This window comes from Aptenodytes patagonicus, chromosome 14 (assembly GCF_965638725.1).
Source record: "Aptenodytes patagonicus chromosome 14, bAptPat1.pri.cur, whole genome shotgun sequence".
Lineage (NCBI taxonomy): Eukaryota > Metazoa > Chordata > Aves > Sphenisciformes > Spheniscidae > Aptenodytes > Aptenodytes patagonicus.
The window spans coordinates 4,027,502-4,050,190 of NC_134962.1; the positions used below are offsets into that span (position 1 = coordinate 4,027,502).

Genomic DNA, 22,689 nt, shown 5'->3' on the forward strand with positions numbered 1-22,689 from the left:
AAAGAAACAGTATTGGCCAGTTCAGGCACAACATTTTGTGTGTATCATTCAATCCTTGGATTTAAAAAAGTCTGCCTGTGCTAGAAAATCAAAGTAGTGTTTTGATGAGTTAATTTATGTATTGTTATATATAACTTCTCGTAATTCGTACAGTTTCTTATCTGTAAAGTGTCTTCCCCCCAGCAGTATATAAAGACCTGACAGTGTGTGTGTCCTTGCAAGTCACGCCACGGAGGGACTGTCCGTGGGTAGGGGAGGGATGGGGAGAAGGTTGGGTTATCGCTGAGCTGCTTCTTTGCCCCCTTAGGTGAGAAGGCAAAGCCTTTCCCCGAAAGCCAGCCTTTCTGGGGAAAGCGGAAGCCAATTTTCACTGTCCAAATTTAATGAGAACCAACAGCATACCCCGAGGAGAGTGAACTGGATTTTGTGGAGCCTTTTACTGTTTTGTTAATTAGTAATAGAGTTTTTCCTGGAGATAAACCGATCTATCGGTTAATGGAGTTTAACGTACTAAAATACCAGCGAGCGCGACCAAGGCAGCGCAGCCCCGCAGATACAATAGGCACATTGTTTCCCTGAGGATCCTATCCCCCCTTTTATTTGGGGGGGGGGGGGGGAATCACTTCACCCCATTTGGCCTCTCCTCCCGCAAGGCTGCGGCTGCCCGCGGGGCTGCGGGGGGGGGGCGGGGGGGGGGGGGGCAGGCGACCCCGGCGGCGGCGCTGAGCGAAAGGGTTAAGGGCGGCGGGGCCGCGCACGGGGCGGGCGGCCCCTCCCCGCCGCCGCCGGGGCAGAAGTAGCGCGTCCGCGGCGGCGCGGCGCGCAGTGCCGAGGCGGCGGGACGGGGGAGGCCGGTGCCGTTGTCCGCCCCCGCCGCTCGGGCAGCCTCGGTGAAGATGGCGAGGGCGGCGGAGCGGGGCGGTGCGCGGCTGGGGCGGCTGCTGCTGCGGCTGCTGCTGCTGGTGCTGCCCGTCGCAGCCCGCCCGCCCGCCTCCTTCCCCAGCGATGTGAACGGGCACAGCCTCCACCCGCCCTACTTCAACCTGGCCGAGGGCACCCGCATCTCCGCCACCGCCACCTGCGGCGAGGAGGCGGCGGGCGCCGGCAGCCGCCGCGCCGTGGAGGACCTCTACTGCAAGCTGGTCGGGGGGCCGGTGGCGGGGGGGGACCCCAACCAGACCATCCAGGTACGGCCGGCGGGGTGGGGGGGCGCACCCACACGCGGGCAGTTTGCGGAGCCTTGCTGGGGTGGCAAAGCCGCCTCCCGGCCGGGGGGGTGCAGAAAGGTCCGAGCCCCGCTTTGTGCCATCCCGGCCATCGCTCCCTCATCCCACCCCTGTTTTTTTGCCGTCGGTGCGAGAGGAGGCAGAGCTCGGTCTCGCCGGGGGTTGGGTGGGCTGGGAAGGGCAGAGGCTGCAGCAAAGAGTGGGGCAGCTTGGAGATGGGTGAGCAAGAGGCGTGCGGGGCCCCACGGCCCCCACTACCGCTGGTGTTTTCCCATGCATCCCCACTTGCCCGGCCACCGCAGCCAGCCCTTGTGCAGAGCTGGTGTCCACCAACTGGCTGGTGGGTTAGTGGTGGGGTGCTCTGGGAGGAGGCAAAGGGCAGACATGGGTGCTCCCCAGGGCATCCTCCTCTGCCCAGGCCTGTATGCTGGAGCCGGGAGCCCATGTGAAGCCCCCCGGAGCAGCGGGGCGATGAGACGCACGTGCTCTTTCTCTCCCAGCCTTGCCAGAAGTTGTACACGTGAAACACAGCTTGCTGAGTTCCCATGGCATTATTTTTAAAGTTGTCGGTTCTTATGTTGACAAAATCCTGGGCAAACCAGCTCCTAAATTCCTCTGCCAGTCAGAGAATCAGCATATGATAAACGTGATAATATTTACCTTTATGGGTCTTAACTCTGCCATTCCCTCTGTGTTCAGTGGGGCGTTAGGATGAGCAGAGGAGAAAGTTAAGAGGGTGAATTTTACAAGCAAATGTCAGGTGATTTATCTCAGGGGTCTCATTTTAAGCGGACCAGAAGGAGCTTGCAGCCAGGAATGTAGATGGTAAAAACTGCTGTGCAGTTTAACAGCTATGGTTCTCTTGAAAAGAGGAAAGAACAGTTGTAAACGGGCTTGTAAAACACTAGTTTTAGTTGCAGGAACTCCAGACCCACTGCCCCCCTCAGGGCAGCCCAAGCTGGGAAGAGCAGCTCTGATTTGAAATGCTTTGCAGCCTGAAGCCTGCCATGGAGCTGCCAGTGTTTTCTGCTTGTTGCTTATGAGGTTCACAGTGCCAGTTCACCTGTTGCAATGGAGCAATAGGGTTGTCCATGTTGTACGTAACAGTACGGAAGAGCAAGGGAAGAGTGTCAGTTTCTCTGATCGAGCCTTTCTTGGCCTTTTGGTAGGGGTGGCTTTGTTATAAGATGATCTCGGAAACATTTTTCTCATTCTGGCCACATTCTCCCGAGTTAGTGCTGTACTAGGAATTTTCTGGCTGTTGTGTGGTTATGACATGGAATTTTGCCCTGTTCGTAGTAGAAATTGTTGAAGATGTTACTGGATGGCAAAAAGCCAACATATCCTCCTCTGAATTTTGCCACCTTTTAAAGTGATCTGTTTCACTTTGCTGCACTGTAAAATAATGTAACTTGAAGAAGCTTTGCTTTAAGTACTAGTAGCAGACTTGTAGGGACCTAGATGTAGTAATTGTGCCTACAGTGAGGCAAAGGTAGTAAGGAAGGGTGAAGCGCGTGCTACTATGTGCACTTGCAAACCAATGTGAATCATCTGCCGTGCAGAACTGGGAGGGTAGACTGCTTGGAAAAGCTGGTAAATGTGGGTATGCATTTATTGCTCCACATCTGTCCACTGGTGCTCTGGCCACACTGCTAGTTCAGCATGACACACTGCACTAAGGATGCTGGTGACTAAAGTAACCCTTCAGGCTGTACCAGCTTTGGGGGCAGTTGTAACTCATCCTTCAAGTGCAGCCCTTTCCTGGCACCGCAGGGTGTGCACATCCTCCTGGCTTCCCCCTGCTGCCGTACAGGGCTCCTTTCACAGGTTTCTGCAGCGACCCCCTCCTGTCCCCTCTGCAGCTCTGGCACAGGGTCGCTTTGATCTGAGCACCTCTTCCCAGGCCAGTGGTCTTCAGTCAGTCTGAAAGCTTTAGAAAAATCCTTTTGTAGCGGCTCCTTTCCATGACCACAGGCAGCACCTAAAAGGAGGGGAGGAAACAGGAGGCATCAGAGCAGAGGTCAGAGTTCCCAATTCATTGCCTTTAGGGGTTTTGGCACCACCCAGTGACTAAAGCAATGAGGGAGGTGGGAGGGAAGTGTTCAATTTGAGCAGACTGAAACGACAATAATGAACTCCACATGCATGTCCTCATTGCCCGCATATCCCACCAGACGGAGTCCCTTCCCTTCTCCGTTCACCTGCTTAGTGCTGCTCGTGCACAGTGCGGCTATGGTGTAACGGGGGTTTTGGTCAGGAATTCTGGAAGAATGCTTCCTGGGACCCTCCAAGAGATTTCCACGTGCTGTGGTGGTGAAGGGACATTTGCTTGACTAAAGACCTAGCGTAAACATTAATACAATCACCTAGTCAATGAGTTCAGTTAGTTCTGTGTTTTCTGCTTGTTTTCATTTGACATTGTAGAAGACTTTCAGGAAAGGGAGTTCATTGACTTTAAAACGTGATAGTCTTAAAATGTCGATAATCGTTAAGCTTTCTGAAATAATGCTGCCCTAAGGACACTTGCAGTGTTTTTGGCACAGCTTGTGGGAAGGCTCTAAACCTTTTCACAAAGAGTTTCCTTTGCTTTATTCAGGGCTCTTTGGCAGAAGACAGCATTTCTAACTGTGGGGGGCTTTTCAGTCTGCAAGGATGTGATGCACAGCGATACTGAGGTGTGCTGAAAGGGACTTGCCATGGAGGTTTGCTTCCCTTGTCCCACTCGCTGATCAGCATGGGCAATCCTACCTTAACGATAATGTCTTGAAGATGAGGCAAAAGAGGGATTATAGGTTTATTCTTCTGATCAAGCTTTACTGAAGATGCTTGTAGCTATCCGTCTTCCAAGACAGTGACAGCTCTGCAAAGGCATAGCCATGTGCTCATGTTCCCCATCCCATCCAGCTGCCTGGGGGCTGTTCCACAGACCTGCCAAAGCCGGCAGGGATTGTACGCTGCTCTTGGAGTGAGGCATGGTTGTAGCTGATTACTTTATTTCAGGAGATTAGTTGTATAACAATAAGGGAAGTTACTAGCATTAATTGAAGCAGTTGTAGACCTTAGAATTTAAAAATGTGCAACAAACCTCACTGATTTCAAATCAGTGCTTCTTTTGCTTTGTTTGCATGTTGAATTGCAGTGCTGAGCTACGCTTGCCTGAGCAGTGTTGGTGCTTACTGGAGGTCTTGACCTCTCACTCTTCCAGGTGTTGGTAACAGATTAGGTCTGAAGCTGTTTCATACCTGAATGTCTCTGAATTAAGTGGCATTCTCTTCTGATGCCCTGCAGTTGTCAGTGACCATCTGCCCTGGTGCTTCTTTATCCCGTGGCGCGTCTGCTGTGCGTGGTGCTGCGCGGCAAGGGGGAGCTGACTCAGCCCAGGGCTCTCTGTGGTTTGGGTGACTGTTGTACCTCTGTATGTGTCTCTTCTGTGTTTACATATGTGATAGCATTGGACTTCAGTGGTTTAACTGCAGCTGAACACATGTAGTTCTTAGAACAAGTTGCAGAAAAGACACCTGGTGAGATAGCACCTGCTAACTCCGTGTGAGCAGTTACTTGACCTGCGAGGACAGCCCTGGTAACAGCTTGCAAGCATGCACTTTCCTTGTCTGAAATATTACTTTTGCCCCCCATTTCCTGCCCTTCTTACCTCATCCCCAGAAGCCCAGGCTGGGTCACGCTCCCTGTGGTTTTCCGATAAATTAGGTGAGGAGAGCTGAGGTTGGGTCATGACATGGCCAGATAAACTGGGACAAAGCCATCTGCTTTCCCCGAGGCAAGCCATGCCAGCAGGGTGCCAGGCTAGTCTTTATGCTCAGGGGAAACTTCAAAGTTCCCATTGACGTGAGCAGGAACAGGATCAGGCCTCGCAGGTCTCTGGAAGCTGCCCTCCATACAAACCTCCTCCTTATCTTTCTCCCTTTGCAGTTTGCTCTGATAGTGGTAGTTTTATGCTCTCTAAGCTGCCTTGCAACTTCTTGCATTGCTGAAGTTCTTTCTTTGGCATACCTTGGTGATGTCCACACCTCTCCTGCTCTGGCAACCTGCTGTCTCCGCTAAGCCTGTGGCTCACAATTGCTTTTTAATTAAAATCCTCTGCTGATGTCAGAACTTCTCTCTTCCCTGTAGAGACCTGACACACTGTGCAGGAGCCGGAGTTGCTCTAAAATAGGAAAAGCTGGAGATGATTCTCATCAGGTTTAGGTCTGGCTCTAATGAAACAACTAATGAGCATCAGAGGGGCTAATCGCAGTTTGAACAGCAAACTTTGTTCAGCTGTTGACATGTTACCAGCCCAGTGGCAGCTAACGCATGCAGGCTGCACAGCACTGGTGAGGAATAACAGCAGCATTACAAATGTGGCGCAGCTGATCCTAATTTTTTAGTCCCCTCTTACTAAACTGGAATTGACTGTCGCCTGTCAATGTGAACTTTGAGTTCAAAATGGTTTTCATATCTGTGGCAAGAATTTAAAGTATGAAAACACTTTATTTTTTTTGTTATTTATCCCCATTTTGTAACCTTGTCTCACTTCTCCCCCCACCTGTGTTGTGTATTGTGCAGCAGAAATTTCCACACAACCTGTTGCACCGGTTCCCGTTAAAGGTTTGAGCTGAAGAGTTGGGTCAGTTTTATCTGGTCTGCTCTCCCTCCTCGTGCAGTGCGTGTTCAAACGAGCCTTGTCCTGACCTCTCTGTACAGCGGGAGCTCCCTGAATGGGCATCAGCGTACCTGGATGGTTTCAGCTGCCCTTTTCTTTGGCCGTGTGCTTGCCTGTCTGCTATTTTCATATCTCTAGAGGACTTAATTAAACGGTGTTCTTGTTCAGGACAATTTGCGTTGCATAATTGACTGCAAATAACATAGCACATGGCTGTGGGGAAGAATGCTGTGAAATCTCCGTTTCTTTTGCACTGAGATTCCTCCAGGGTTTGGGGCATCTGGAAAATCACATGCTCTGCGGTGGCTCTGTCTTGCCTCAGCCCTTGTAGGGGTGCAGATGGAGTATGTAGGAAGGAGACTGCCTGTCTTAAGATCATGTACCTGGTATAATATTAAAGCTGGCTGCAGCTGGGACAGGCAAGGGCAGCTTGCTTGCCTGGGGATAACTGTGCCTTTAAAAGGAAAACTGCCTGTAACAGAGTTCCCTTCTAGGCTGTTTGTAGCAGCAATTTAAGTGACAGAACAGTGGCTCCACAGGACAAGTAACTTGCCAATTTTCAGGGCTATTTGCAGGTTTCCTTAAGAGTGGGTCAGATTCATTTGTGCATTAAATGGGAAAGAAAGAATTGCCCCTAACAGCTCAGGTCTTTGTCTGATCCTGCTCAGGAGGTGCTGTTAAAGTTGCAGAGCTGTTTTCTCTGGCAGCGTGTCCATGGAGCTGACAAAGCCACCCGCACCACAAAAGCGAGGCAGAAAAGTGATTGCAGCTAGGTCCCTGGCCAGCTGACAGCGGAGGCTGTGCCTTTCTGGCCTTACATTGCAGCATCACCAGCAAAAGGAACTTGGCTGCTAAACTATTAAGCTTGAAAATGTAGCTGAAAGGACTATACTTGTGAAATGAATAGGTTGACAAGAAACAGATTGCAGGGAGTTGGGTAGAAGAACTGCCAGTCTGGGTCCATAGGAATGACTGAATGGTCCGGGTCAGGATCTCTGGGTGTCAACAGGGGTGTGAGTGGCAGCCTCAGCAGAGGAGCTGGTGGCCCTAGAGCTTGAGCTACTGCTCTCCATTGTGGTGCAGCTTCTCCCTCTGCATACTCTTCTGCATCTGGCAACCAGTTCTTTGTGCCTGGGTCCCTTTGCCAACGCTCAGTGCATATCTGAAATACAGAAGGGATGCTTCTTAGAGCAGCTCAAATTCTACACTGGGTTGTTGTGGGGTTTTTGAGCTTTTTCTTGTTCCTTTTTCTGTCCGTGCTCTAAATTGGTGCAGACAAAAAGTTTATATATTGATTTGCATTAGCAGGCTTACACCCTATATTTCCTGAATTGTTGTGATACCTGTCTGCTTTGTGCCACGTTTTTCTGGTTACAGTTAAATGTTGTTTTTGTGCTTTCCGACAGGGCCAGTACTGTGACATCTGCTCCTCTGCAAACAGCAACAAGGCCCACCCCATAACAAATGCCATTGATGGGACAGAGCGCTGGTGGCAGAGCCCCCCTCTTTCCCGGGGGCTGGAGTTCAACCAGGTCAACGTCACTTTGGACCTTGGACAGGTAACCCAAGTCCTTCTTGGTTATGTTGTAGACCGTGCTGGCAAGGATTTGCCCCTCTGCTTCTAAAATCCTTCAGTGGCCCTTGCTGGAAGGGTGGGATAAAACCCGCTCATTTAATGACAGGGCAGGAGGCTCTGGTTAAAATACGGAAGGGAAAACCTCTTGTCTGTTTGTGGTATTGACTCCAGTCTGTGCTATTTGCTGTTACTATTTAGGTTCTCCCTAAAAGTTGAGTCACTCTCAGAAACCTACTGCACTATGCAGGTGCCATTTCCCTAAAGAGGGTACCTGGCTCCCGAAGGGGGATGGTTAGCAGGGCTTCACTCCAGAACACAAAAATACAGCCTTGAGGGATTTAAGGTTGTGCTGTAAAATTGTAACTGGTGCGTTTAAAACTCTTTAAAAACAGCAAGTCCATGCTGAAGATCTTCCTATAAAAGACAAAGAATGACAATGGATGTTTGGTCTCTAATGCTGGCAAGTCAAAGGGAATTAACATTGTAATAGCACGGCTGCCAGCCCCCACCGCCTCCTCTGCTGCTCCTATTCATCCACAAAACTGTCCCTCTGAAAACGGGTTATTCTCTCAGACTTTCCTCAACTGAGAGGAAAGCAGCAAAGACATCCTGGCTGAAGCTGCAGAGGCAGGAAGGTATTATAAGCCGGAGACCTGAAGGGCTGCGGGATGTGGGTCTGCTTTCTGGTATGGGGCCATTGGTCCGGCTGTTGGATGGGGGAAGTCCTTGGCCTGAGGCAAGGGGGTGTGTGAGACACTCCTTCCTCTGCAGTGCCATGCAGCCTCCTCTCTGGGAGCAGCCCCAGCTGTTCACAGGCAGCCGTTAGCCCTTGTAATTCAGGATTCGGGGCATTTGCTCTGTAGTCTATGACAGTTTAGCAGCCAACTACTGAAGTGCCTCCATGAACAGGTAGGGATGGGCTTTCACCTCCTCTGCTGCACTTCCCCGAGCTCTGCTACCAGCCCTGCAGCACCAAAGGCCAAGTTTGGGTCCTCCTTGGCTGGAAGGTCTGTGGGACGGGGCAGTTGTGCAGCTGTGGACAGCTCACCTCTTGCATAGGAAACCTGGCTGCTGTGATTGCTCAGGCAGCCTTTCAGGGGCTGAGCGCATTGCCCCTTTATTTGGGAGTTTGCACTTACTGCAGTGATTTCAAGCCCTGTTGGGCACTGAAGCTTTGCACTGACCTTGTAGGTGGCTTTTTCACCCTCTCTGGTGGAGTAAAGGCTCGTTTGTCACTGCTGTTTGTAAGGCGTCTGACTCCAAATTTACAGCTATACCTGGGATGTATTGATGACGATACCCTTCTGTTGGATGCCTCAAACACACACTTTAGTCCCCAGGATTGTCTCTGATCCTCTCCCTGCCCTGCTGTAGCACTTGCCTGGAGCCTCTCAAACACTCTCCACAAATTTGTTCTCTCCCATGAGTGCCAGCTATCTAAAGCTGTGCTATACACAGCACCAGCAAAATAGCCCCTAATGCCCGGGGCATATCATGCATCGCATAATAGCTGTGTGGGCAAAGCCTCCCGGGGCTGCACACAGCATGCTGATCCCGTTAGCCAACGTAGGTGGCATCTGCTGTGTCTCTTAGAAACTTCCCAGCTGGCAGGGTTGTGCTGGGTGGGTGGATCGCTTGCACTCCCTCCTCCGACCAAGGGCCAGCCTGCAACATGGCTTTCTGATCGCTCACCGCTTCTCTGGAAAGGGATTTTCAAAGACCAACTTTCCTTGAGAGCTTCTCCTCCTCTTTGTCATTCTCTGTGGCAACTTTCTGGCTTTAGGCCAGAGCTAACCCAGCTGTGCTGTGCGCTTGCAAGCTGCTGCATTTGGCTCATCTGGGGATTTGCAGCCTTCAGAGCTGCAGTGCTGGGAGCCAGAGCCTGGAATAATTTGGGGGGGCTGCAGTACTGCTAAAACTGAGCTGGTGTTAAGTTTACATTCCCTCTCCTGCCCTTCTCTTGCAAGCCTCTGTCATTTGCTCTTGGTACCCTGGCGGGTGGGATCGCACCATCATTTCTGCAAGGTTGGTAGCAGAACTTGCATGTGTAGCGCTGGTTGCAGTTGCTTTGCCTGGTGAGGAGTTTCTCTGGGCTCACAGATCCTCTGCTTCCCTTTGCACCTTTGCAAAGTAAGCAGTTGCCCAGCTGGTCTCAACAGGAGCACAAACCTAAAGCTTCAGCCCATTTTTAGTGGCTTCCTCTTTATACATGCCCTTATTGTATGTAATTGCTATAGTAACCTGTTTATGCTTCTGGTGAGAGTCAGTTCTTTGCTTTTCCCTCCTTTGTTTTGGTAGGTCAGGCAATAGAAACAAGATGAAATGTTACAGAATCACTAATTTCCTCCTTTTGAAGTTGAGGCTGGTTGAAAGGATGGAAGATAAAAAGAGGAATTCTTGGGACCCAGCAGGGTCTGCAGGGCGAGTGCTGGATCAGGCTGGTGTACCTGGCAGCCAGGCTTTGCAAATTCCTTGGATACCTGTGAAACAGCGCAGGTAACACCCTCAAAGGCATGTCTGAGAGCAGGGCTTTTTTTGGCTGGCAAACAAGGCCTCTCCTTGCTCTATGTAACCCTCTGGGGAGCTCTTGGACCAATTAAGATTTAATTTAAGGGACTGACAGCCAATAAAAGCTTTTGTCCCTTTGGGGGATCATGAGTGCCTGGAGCGCTGGTGCTGATGGCATGGTGCTTCAGACGGGCACGGCAGGGGCCTGGCACAGGAGGTTATGGTGTCAGCCCCCTCCCTTTGCTGCTGTGCTTCCCTGCTGCCTTGGTCCCTCTTGAGCCCTAAGTGCTTAATTACCAGCTGGAATCAGGTTTCTCCAGCATTTGGCAAGGCTGTGGCAACTGGGAGAGGGGCAGTTAATTAAGCAGCCTGTTGGTCTTTGCTTTTGCTGGCTGGGAGCTTGCTCTCCTCACAGGGATGTTAAAGTCCTATGGGAAGGAGAGAGGAAGGAACATTCACAGCCAGCAAATAAGTTAAAGAACAGCTCAGGCTGGCCACTCAGCTGGCGTGAGTATATTAAACACTCGCATCATGTCATCTTAGTGCCAGCAGTGGCCTAATCTTAACAGCTTTATCAACAAGGCGGATCAGAGCTCCCACCACAGCATGGGAAGCGATTGTGCCTGATTATCTGCTGGGGGGGTCGGATCTGAATTGCTCCCGCTGGTGCCATGTCTGTTCCTGCCTCCTTGAGGGAGAAGTAATTTTTCTTTTCAGAATTGGTGGGGGGAAAAGCTGGAAGAGGAGGAAAAGTCACTTGAGGGTTCCCATGTCAGACCCGGGTCTGAGCACCAGAAATATGGCAAACGGTTCCAAGGAGGGAAGTTAAATGGATTTTAGGAGCTGCTGGGGAGGGGAGTATGAAGAGGGAATTATTTTTTTTTCTTGCTTTTAATCGTGACCTTGTGCTTAAAGTATATTAGTATATTTAGGATGAATGGCTGGGCCACTGCATGGCTTTGCTGCAAAATACAACATCACGGCACCGTGATGAAACACGGTTCGGGTTTTGCAGGGTGGAAGAACTGAAGGGTGCTATGTGCTGGGAGGACACTGTGTGTTGTGGTATTGCTGGACAATCTGGACTTGTTCCCAAAACTGGCCATCCTGCTTGGCTTGAAGGGCAAAGGCCCGTGTTGTGACGGAGGCTCCTAAGCCTGCCCCACTGCTGCTTAGCTCCAAGCTCTTTCCCCTCCTGCCCGGAGCCTCCAGACCAGCTGGAAATGGGAAAGTGCCTCTGCTGCAAAGGGGCTGTGCAGGGAGCAGAGGGACAGGAGACCGTGACTCACTGCCACCATGGCAATTGTCCCCTGTGATCCTGTTGTGATTAAGTGCCGCAGTGGGTGGAGGGGAGGAAAGGGTGTGATGGAAGATTTTTTTTTTTATTCCCCCCCCCAGAAGGTCGTTTGAGTCAGAGCTGACAAAAATCAGGAGGTTTAAAGAAACATGAATGGCTGGCTTCCTGCCAGGGCCTGACATCTTCCTTGCATGAAGGTGAACCCAGGCCAGCCCTTCCCAGAGCTGTTTATGGATAGTTGGTGCTTTATGATAAACCCTGTGGAGAGGAATGCTTGCAGTCATGCAAGAGCAGGAGCTTCGTGCCAGTGCTTGCTTGAGGTTAATTACTGCAGTGAGAAGGTGGCTGGATAGCATCCCTCATCTCCCCTCCCATCCTCAGAGTCTGCTGGCCCCGGTGACGCTAGAGAACAGCAGAATTTCAGACTGAAGCTTTGCAGGGAGTTTTGATTTACACCCCAAAGGTATTTAATTCGGCAGTGCCGCACAAAGGGCACGCAGCCTGCCCTACACACCGGTCACCAGCAAGAAACACCTACATCCATTCATCTCTGCCACTGAGGAGAGAAGAAAAACCTCCTCCTTTGGAGAGCTCCAGGCTGTTACTGCTTAAAATGCAGCTCCCTTTAGGGTTAAAAAGAAAAAAAAAAAGTTGCATTCATTGGTAACTCACAAAGATAGAAAGGAAATGAAAAGGATTGTGAGCTGAGCTCCCAGGCCAGTCTGAAGGTGTGTTTTGTAGTCACTGTAAGATGTGTCTAGGCAAGGGAGTAGATTGGTAGCCTTGAGAAGTACCTCTTGAGTTTTCTAGTAATTACAATGGGATCTGCCAAAGTTACCATTTTTTTTCTGGCCTCTGTTGAACCGATTAACTTATGCTTGCCAGGCTCTTCTAGCTCCAAAGTAAAGGTGTTCATTGGCACAATACACACTAGACGCATCAGCCCTTGGCCAACAGGCTGCTATTCTTTCAGTGTGAAACTTCTCTCAAAAGGAGGTGGGTGTTTTTCCTGTGGTGGATTTCCAGGGCATAAACCTCCTTCCTTTCCCTCTTGCACTGCAAACGACCAGCACTGGCTTTGCACAACGCTTAGACGTGCAGGACTCTTGCAGGTTCTGTGAATGTGGATGAATGCTTGACTTGCGTGAACAAGTTAGTCCTCTTTGTGTGAACTGATTTCTTGTTAATGAATATTAAATTCCTACTCATCCTTGGTGGATCTGGGCTGGGTTCTGTAGGTGAAAATGCCACCTGGCCTAATGCTAAAGGAACACCACTGAACCAGAGCATAGTACCTTGTGTGTCACAGTGCTCTGAAATCTTCTTTCACCTCAGTTTCTAGACTCCCATTTATTTTCATTTAATTGAAATAGTAATGGAAGCTGCTGGTGGAGATCTTCAGGAGCCCTCTTTGAAAGGCAGCTGGAAGGAAAGCCTTGCAAACCAATGGGCTGAGGCTTACCTCCCTGTCCCCAGCAAAAGCCTTCAGCACACAGATGAATCTGATGTTTATTCCCTGGCTTAATTAATTGAAAACTCCTTCTTGATGAGTAAACTCATGAAATACCAAGAGAAAGCTCACGGTTGTTCTTGAATGAAGCTGTTGTCCTAGTGGCTGCTTTCCCTAGGTTTAGTGTGGGATGGGGGTGATGGTCATCGAAGAAGAATTTTCAGCTGAAAACTAGATAAATTTCTCCCTTCTTTCACCTTCTTCCTTTTGCACCTTTGTTTCAGTTGCTGTGAGAGCTCTTACTGCCTCCGGGTGATGTAGCTGCTGCCTATATTTCTCTCTGAGGCATCCTTGTTCATTCTTGCTATACACAGGGGGAAACTTGAAATGAGTCTCTTCTTTTCCTTCCCCTTGGTGGGGATGTCTTCTGCATCGTTTTGCCCAGCACACATTGCTGGGAAGTGCACAGCTTCTGTTTCTCTTGGGGCCGCAGGCTTCCTTATCTGCCTGGCATGTATTTTTCACAGAGCATTGCAAGAATGAGTGAAGATTTAAGATTTTTTTTGTACCTAGTTTTTAATTTTCTTAATTTCCCTTACTGTAAGGACTACTTGGTCTTCGCTGTGCTGGAGCACCACTGTGGGAAAGGGGTAGGAGGGCTTAGTGACATTTATTGTGAGCTTTTGCACCTTAAGTAAAGGGCTGGGGCATAAAATCTCTAACAAAGACATTCTTTCTCCAAATTGTTCTCCGGTTCTTCGAGCAAAAGCAGTATTGCAAATAAAGCACGTTAAGCAGGCTGAGCAGAAATCCTTTTTGCTTTCAACAGCTGAGCCTACAGTCTCTTCTCCTGTGTAGAGTCCTCTGCAATTGCCATGAAATCCTCCAAAAGTAGATCGAGATCTCTATTTGTCCGTTTACGGGCTTCAGAATCCTAGTTCCCCGATCTGAAATGGCCTGTGGCTCCACTTTAACTATGGAGCCTGTTCAGCGCTCCTGTATTTTAACATGACTGTCAAGTGGAAGTGGGGTGCATATTTGTAATGCTTCTCTGGGAAAAGCAGAAAAGGTGTGACTGTGAGAGAGCGCGCAGCACTGGGAGCTGGCGCTGAGCCTGGGTGTATGGATCTTCTCTTCTCTCCCAATATATTTTCCCCTTTATTGTTTGAAATAACTTAGCTTGTGAAGGCTGTTCTGTTTTCTTCAAAGTTTCAGTTCCCCTGACCCAGACCAGCAGCTTTTTATTTTTTTTGTTGTTGCTGATAAGGGGAGATTTTTGCCTTCGCTTGGCCCTTCTCGACCTTTCTGTGCTTTCTCCCAGCTCCCACCGGATTCCTGGCTCCAGTGGCTGTGTGGGAGCTGCTCAGGTGAGCGGGAAGGGAGTGCCTGATTGTTAATCAAGTGGGGATCTGTCTCCTCCAGCAGCAAGAGCAGACCCATCCTCTCCTTTTCAAACAATCTTGCCAAGTCGGATGCCAAGTTCCCCTCTCCAGGATCCAGAACAGCCAAAGCTGAGATTTCTTTCCTGTTTGTTAGTGCGGGTGGTGGTTGCTGTAAGGAAAAAGATGTGCAGAATATCACTTTAGGAAAATCATGGATGACGTGAATTTTAATTGTATGTTCCATTTACTTATGTCATGAACCAGTACTGCTTACAATCAGTTTTCTAGGGCTGCAATGAGTAGATGGTATTTCACTTGCAGCATTTGATTCCTAAAAGACCTGCCATGCCTCGTGTCTGCCAGGCTGTGAGCACAGAGAAGAGAAGGCTTCCAGCGGAGCAGGAAGCTCTGGGCAGATCACTCAGCATTGTGGCACCTTTTGTGGCCTCCAAGGAGGGTGTTTCTGCCTGTCCTTTGCATCTTGTACAAATGACCCTTGTGCTTCAATGGCTTAATCTTCCCAGAGGCTGTGCTTGCTCTGCCTAGACCTGAACCAGCTCCGGAGAATTCAGGTGTTAAAATAAGCCTCAGCCTTCCCCCCCCAAGAACAGCTCCAGGTAACGACTGATGAAAGGATAATTACTCTGTTTCTAAAAAGTGCATGCAAGATTTCCATTGTAATTTCTCCCTAAATATTGTTGTCTATTTTTAATTTTGGCATGATGAGAAATGAGGAGGCTGATGGTGAGGTCTCCTGCCATGGAGCTCCCCTTCCCTCCAGGCTGCCCGTTCCTGCTCAACTCCCTGGGATTCTTCAAAGATTAAGAGAAAGCCTCGGGGCGAGCACGAGCTGGGGAGAGGTCAGGCAAGCTGCAAGCTGGCTTATGGGAGGCTTTAGTTTGTAATGAATAGCTGGAAGGCAAGCCTTGTAATATCTTGCCGTTCTCCTGGAAAGTGTCTGCTTGGCTGGGCTGGTAAACAAAAGCGTGCCTTGAATCGGGTGTGAATGTGTGCAGATATGTGTGCTCCAGGGGTCAGCTTTGTCTGGCCTGTTTGTGGTTGTACCAGGCAAGTTAAAACACACCAGAACTGTCTAGGTCAGGCCTCTGTTTACTGGAGAGTTGTGTTTTCCTACTTCAGACAGATGTTGCAGGGAGTGATTTGTGAAGGTCAGTGTACCCAGTGGAACCGAAGAGGTTCATGGCTCTGACATGGAGTGTGCTGGCATCAGAGTAAGTGGGTTAGCATTTTCTGCACTTTGGCTTGTCCCATCTCCAAAATGGGAATACTGTATCTTTCTCCATCATTTTGTGTGCACAGCCTGTGTGCTGGAGCCTGCACAGCACCAGACCAATGAGTACAAAATCGTTTGCAGAAGAGAATGACTTCTTGAGTCAAGCCCCCAGGACAGCTCTTGGCTTGGCCCCATGCAGCCCTTCTCTTCTCTCCATCATCTTCCTCCAGCAAGTGACAGCATCCCTCACCACTGCGGGGGGTGCTTGGCTGTCCATGAACTCATGCCCTGAACACACACCTGAGTGCACGCTGCTGAAGCTGAGGGCTGTGAGCCTGGAGGTGCTGCCAGTCCTGCTCTTAGCGTTACCTAGGTGTGGGCTGGGAGACATGCTCATCCTGTGGCATTGCACAGTCAGTTCAGTTCCTGACGCTTGTCCTGATCACAATGAGAAGCCCCTCAAGAGGGCTGTTCCTGCGTCCTGGGGCAGGTTTCCGGGAGCTGTCCTTGCCCTCCGCAGCTCCGGCACAGCTATGTCCTGGCTCAGATCCACTGGGCTGGCAGGGAGGATGCTAAATACGCTTCTGATCATCTGCCTAGTCAGCTTCTCTGCTCTTTCAAGCCTGTTCTAGCCCCCTGCACCTTTCTTTTGATGCTTTACCAAGCCTGGCTCAGCCCTGCTTTCATCTCTGCCTTATCCTTTTATTATAGTCATAAATGTGGGCCTCCGGGCTGTGCCCAGCCTTGATCCTCAGCCGTTTCCTGTTTTCTGGATTCAGTGCTCTTCAAATTCCAGACCCCCCTTCCTATGTGTGATGCCAAGCAGTGCAATAAATAGTACGTTGCTTCCCGTTTGATAGAAAATAAAAGGGAGACCAGTAGGAAGACACAAGGTGAGAGGCACATGCCTAGTGTGATGGGACGGAGGAGTCCTTCTAAATGGCTTATGAGTAGACTCAAGATCAGTGGCAGCTAATTAGGGAAATGTGGCCTATTCACACAGACCTGGTAACTGAGTTTTTGCTTCTGGAGGCGTGCTGAGGGAATGGTTAGAGAGGAGAGATTGGAACAGGGATTTGTCATACTGGGAGATTCAGGGAGGAGGACAAGGCCTTGAGAGCGGCACATGGATGACTCTACGCAAGGTGAGGATGGCACAGTGGTTTTGGGGCTACCTTGGTCACCAGAGACTCTGATAAGGGTGGGAGGAATGATGTTATTTTGTGCTCCGTAGAAGGGCTTGCCAAGCATGACTATAAAAAAGGTCTGTTAACATGAGGTCACTGCTAATAGAAGGTGGGTCTGGATGGTGCCAGCTCCTGTTTGTGCGGCACAGGAAGCAACGGTGCCTCTTTCCTCCAAGTGCCCCAATCCAGCCCCATGAACGCTGCTTTGGAAAGGCAGCCAGCCAGGGACAGGGAGAACAGAGGTGGGGCTGTTGGTGCAGTTCAGAGACTTAGCATCCACTTCCCTTCTCAGTCCTCTTCTGAGATGGTTCATTATGTTCTCTAGGTGGACTGGGTATCACCTACTTGATGTCAGCAAGGGTGTGTAGCAAACTGCCTGCCAGCACAGTGGTATCACTGCTAGGATGCCAGGTGGCTCTGGAGCAGCAGGGATGGGGATGTGCTCCTTTCTGACAGGTCTGCTCAGGGGTGACAGCCTCTGGCAGAGAGGATGAGCAGGTAACGGGGCCCAGCAATTGCTGCTGCAACAAGACTTGCCAGGGCTTGTCGATCAGAGCTCCTGGAGGACAGTGTTAGGATGGTAGTTTGACTGTCTTGTCCTTCCCTCTGTCGAATTACAAAATGTTCATGGGAGATGCGAGTCTCCTGGATGTGATGGGAAGCTTCATACCTCTTATTCCCAGCCACATCTACCTTGAGGAGCTGTGACTCTGCCAGCAGGGTTAAATTAGCTGAGCTCCTGTTGCACTGATACGTTTTTCTACATTGCATGGTGTACATGGTTATCTGGAAGTTAGAACAGTTTCCCTTAGAATAAGTTGCCTTTATCCTAGAAGATTTGCATATCATTGATGGATTTTACCATTGTACCTGTGTGTGCTGAAAACCACATCTTTGATGGAGCAGATTTACTGGCAAAGCCTGTGCATGTAACTCAGCTCTAGTTGGTGTGCTCTGCCTGAGAATAATTTTGCATCTTCTGCTTGGCATCCTGAGTCTTTTCAGTGATTGGTTGCATAAGTTGTGCAGTGACAAGCAACAGCCAAACCCTGAGAGCTGCCACAATTTTTCACACATGCATTTAGTTGCTCTTTCCCATTTTTTTTTTTTCTTTGCCTGCTTTGATACAGAGCTCTTCCTCACACTCAGCTGAGCTCTATTTATGGGATCTTACAAGTTCCCGTCACTGTGGATCAGAGCATGCCCTGTGACCAAAAAACAGTTGGCATGCTGGTGTAGGCATCTCTTGGATCTAGTTATAAATGCATATGATGCCAAGCCCTCATGGGAAGGGGAAAAAGAATGGCTTTCTGGTATTTGCACATAGTTGCAAACTGTAAACACACTCATGACTGCAAACAGCAATCTGTATCACTGGCTTCATCATGACTTCACTGTTGTTGTCCCGGCTGTTTGCTAAGGCTGTTACTTAATCCTTTTCCAGGCTTTTGCAAAGTCTGCATCCACCCAAACTTAGTGGACACAAAGATTTTGGCTGGACTCCAGGATGGGGTTTTGGTTTTTTCTTTCTTTACCAGTCATTACTTTCTGCCTTGGAGTAGGCTTACTTCAAGTCTCTGTAAATGGGACTGTAAATACAAGGGGGCTCTTGGGGGATTGTGAGTACAAAACCCGTGTTCTTGTGAGCCTTGTATATACGAACAGCAGCAAGAACTGCCGTGCAAACGCTGTAGCTGCAGATCTCTGCTGGTGTTAGCAATGGCATTGGGAATGTTAATCCCGCTGTGGCCCTGGTATGCGCTGCTGTTGGGTCAGCTAACCCAGCTCTAATGGCAGTGTCATGGTGGGGAAACTTGCTGACAAATGCTAACGTAGTGCACGGCTATAACGCAGATTTTTAGAAGAATAAACCTGCTTGCACGTGTCAGGTTTGGCTTTGTTGAAATCTGCTAACAACTGTAGCTTTAAACCCAGTGTTGTCAAGGCTTGCAGGAACCAGGCAGAAGAATTACAGAAAAGCAATGTTGCTGAAATGTCTGGAAGCTTGGTTCAGTCAGGTTTGGTGCAGGGAGCTAATACATGGTACAAGGGAGACTCTTTTCCTGTTGAAGCCAGGTCTTTTCTGTACATGTGGGACCTGGAGCTGCTGCCTGACGATGGTCCAGAAAGCGACCTTCCAAAACCACTGCTTGGCCCTGGGAATGGGCAAGGTAGAAGTAAGAAAGACGGAATGGAGAGCAGAAAGGAAATGGCATTTGCCACCTCCTAGAACTGGGGTCAGAAGCAGACAGAAATAAGTGTCAGAGCTGGAGCATCCATATCATCTTCCAAATCCAATGGAGGAAGGATTTAGGTATACTGCTCTTGGGTGTCAAAGAGCTTGGGCCTCCTCCGGGATTTGTGTGAATCATTCATCTTCGGCATTTGCCCATTTAAAATGAAAAGCCTTTCAGTGGCTTTGGTGGCAAGCTGAGACCTCTCACTTTGTGCCAATTTTTAGCTAATTCATCCTCTTCCGTTTCCTTCCCCTCCTCACCCTTCCCATGCGTGCACGTTTGCGACAGGATATCCACTTCATTCAAGGGAATGGGGGAAATATTTGCTTGTAGCGTGGCCAGTTGCGAAGGTTGCTTTGTTCTCCTTGTTGCTGAAAGGACGGCCCAAGGAAACTCTCGGAGCTGAAGCTGGCATGCGACTTGGAGTGGATTTCCTGCAGCTCTGGAAGTGAAATGCATGACACTGGGATTTTTTTTTGTTTGTTTTTAATCCCATAAACGCAAGGAAAGAGAAGACCTGGGTGGGCTACAGACAGGCTGGGTCTGAAATCCTCTATTTGATGGGAGATTGCTGTGTCACAGCCATACAAGTTGTGCCTTGTCAAGGTTAAAATCGGTCTTGGGTTTTTTCAGGCGAATTAAGAGCTGAGCTTACAACAAGCCTGGGTTTTCTAGGAGAATTCAGTTGTGTGGTTAAGAAGATGCTTGCCCCTGCACCATTCAGCATGTTGTAGCTGGAGGCTCTTCTTGGTGACACCCAAGCCCTGCCATGATTGCAGAAGGCCTTTTTGTAACAAATTCAGAGCTGTAATGATGGTGGCAAGAAAAGTAGTGAATTGCAATGTCTGGGTTTTAACTCCTTGGTATGGCCAAAGCTATGATGGCCAGGGCTCTGGGATGATGGGGTTATAGGCTGTATAGAGAGGGTGAGACAGTTCTTCCTCGGTGAAGTGGGTAGTGCAGCAGGCTGGCATCTGGGCTGATGCTCCAACACCTTGCTCTGCCCACCATGCACTGCAAGACAGAAGATTTGACTTCTGTTTGTCATAGTAGATCTGTGTGCATGCTGTGTTGTGGTGGGATCATTACATTGCTGCCCCAGGCCCCCCAGAAAGCTCTGGGAACTTCACAGACATCTAATTCACTGTTGGCCACAAAAAGAGCAGGAGCTGTTGCAAGTCTCATCTAGTGCCTAAAGCACAAAATCCTATTTGTATCCTATGGAAGGGGACTCATTTCTTTTTTCAGTCTATGATTTGGCCAAGGACTTCCTGAATAAACTTAGCAAATCAGCAAGGCTTTGTCAGTACTGAAAAGGGTCTTACTATAGCTCTTTTATAGTATTTTTTTTTTTAGTACTGCAGGGCCTAGAATGTCTGGTCATAGAGCAGGTCCCAGATTTGTACAGCTCCTAGCATGCTCTGGAGAGCCCGTCCCAACAAGCTTGTGGTCCTAGCTGACGTAGCTGTGCTTGTAAAACTCTGGGTGTAAACCATCCTGCAAGCTCTCTAAAGCAGAGACAAGTATTCTTTTGTCTGGCTTCTCCATTTCAGTTGTAAACTGGCCCAGGAACTCCTAAAAATATTTAAATTGTCTCGCACAGTCAACCTGGATTGGTATTACTGTAACTTAAACAACACATAGAATGTACAGTTGGGAGCATTTGTTTGCCCTGGATGGTAGGAATGTCCTCTTGAAAATGTGCTATGCTTTGGTAAGTATGAATAGAGGGTTTTTCCACCCCCCTCTCCAGGTTTCTGAAGGCCAAAGTCTTGAAACAGCTTAGAAAGGCTGCTAAGCTGTGCTGATAAGATATGCAGCAAATGTGCTTGAGAGCCTAATGTAGGAACAGAAATGCCTAAGCTGTTTGCTTTCCCCTTAACAGTGTGAAAAAATTAATATGTCTTATTAAGGAGCCTGGGGAATTGTGTGCTCAGAGTAAGGGCTACACCGAAATATTATTCCTGGCTTACGTTATCCCTGGGGCTGGCAGCTGAAATGCTTGATTCAGATTTACTGGGTAGGAGACTGCAGCTGGTTTGGGCTCTGCAGAGCCCCAGTTGCTGCAGTTTCATTTCTAGCACACTCCCTCTGTCTCTCTGATCTTGGTACAGAGATGGGATCACCTCTCAATACAGCAAGTCCCATGTTGTTTGGAGACGTGATTTTTTTTCTATCCAGTTAATTCCTTATTTTATTTCCCCACCACTTTGTTGTTAACTTGGCTCATTGGCTGAAGAAGACTACCTCAAACAATTTTGGTAGTGGGTCTTTACAGAGGGATGCCTGTTAGAACAGCAGACTGGGAGCTTTTGGTGAGTCTGGGTTCATAACGCCATCAACATGAGCCAGAGGAGGATGCTGCTCTACACCCTCTGTTTTACACCAGTGCTGTCCTTCCCCCAGTCCAGCACCCTATCTCTACCACCATGTTTGTGATCCAGAGTGTGGCTTGAATTCACACCATAAGCATAAGCACTGGAGACTGTTCCCTGGAGGTGATCGGACTGCACAAAGAAATCACGAGTCAGTTGTGTGTCACCTTTAATGTGAGCAAAGGGCAGATCCAGGCCTCCTGCACTGACAAATGCAGCTGGAAATCCAGCGTTTTCCAGCACGTGCCACTCGCCCAAACCAGGGTGAAGGCAGGTGTAGCCTGCCCAGCAGAGAAGCAGGTCTGCTTCCAGGGAGGGTAGATGGGTGCTGCAGGCAAGACCCATGTGGCTTTGCTTCCCTCTTTGCTGCTTTTTGCCTGAAATGCTTGAGTGGTTACCCCAGGCCCCGGGGCAGAGGAGTCGGGCACTCATTTGAGCTGTGCGGCCCCTCTCTGCACCATGCTGGTGGCCCTGACATCCACAAGCCATCTGCAGAGAGCCACTTCCATGGAAGGCCAGTTGGACATATTTCATCAGGCTGTGGTGCTGTGCGAATGCCAATGCAGCTATTGCTTAAAAACTTGGTTTTAACCTCCCAAGTAAATGACATACCTGTGCTATGCCCCCACCCTGGACACATGCCATCACACATGCCCTCCCTTCTTTCAGCAGTGGTCTTTCTTTCAGTGGTGTGTGCTTACACACCCAGACCTTTTATCTCCACTAAATCACAGCTTTCTTAAGCCCTTGTGTTTTCTGTAGCACTCCCCTTATCTCTGTTCCTTCCCAGGGCTGGGCAGTGGGAGCAGAGAAGCAGGAGGGGCTGAGCAAGCTGTAAATGCATGTTTGCCCTGCAGTGATGCTGTATGGCTTACAGCAAAAGGCAAGACTGAGAGCAGTAGGAGCATCTATAGGACAGTTGGGTTTTTCCAAATTGCTGGGCAGTTGGGGTTTCTGCAAAGCAATTCTTTTTTTTAGGGACTGAGGCAGTAGGATTTGCAGCATGTTGGTGCAGCACAAAGTTGCAGTTTCTCATGTGGATATCAGCTCATGGAAAGGAGCTGAAAACTGGCTTGAAGGTCGCAGTCAAGTGTTTATATGGTCTTGTCTCTGCTGTCTCTGCCTTGTCCTTCTTTCCAACCATCACAATAAGGATACTGTGAAGTCCTGGAAGTGTTTTCAGTAATTCCAGGCAGACTGTGGGACCAGTAAGCACTTTTGCAGCCTGGTGTGCTCCAGGTGCTGGGGCAGGACTGCTGTCCATGCAGTCAGTGGCTCCAGCCAAGCCATGGCTGGGCAGCCCCACGCACTCCGCTGTGGCTTTTGGTTGCGTGTAACACTGTCCGCAAGGACAGTGTGGCTGGTGTCCTGCCCAGCTCATGAAATTACTGTGTCTGATGAGAAGTATTGCAGTTGCTTTCGTGTTTTCCTTCCCTCTCCTACAGTAAGTGTCCAGCAGTGGCTTCGCAGCATGCAGTCACCTCTTGGCAGCCCCCAGGCTCTGGATCAATCGTGTGTGTAGGTGCGTGTGCAAGTGTGTGTCCGTATGTGTGT

At 49.4% G+C, this 22,689-nt stretch overlaps 1 protein-coding gene across 1 annotated transcript in view; it reads left to right on the forward strand.

The window, feature by feature from the left end:
* Positions 1-896: 896 nt before the first annotated feature.
* Positions 897-22,689, forward strand: part of LAMA5 (laminin subunit alpha 5) — a 95,991-nt gene continuing 74,198 nt past the window's right edge. The window contains exons 1-2 of the mRNA XM_076352359.1: positions 897-1,187; positions 7,296-7,448. Coding sequence (XP_076208474.1) covers positions 897-1,187; positions 7,296-7,448 — 444 coding nt within the window. The remainder of the gene's footprint in view (positions 1,188-7,295; positions 7,449-22,689) is intronic.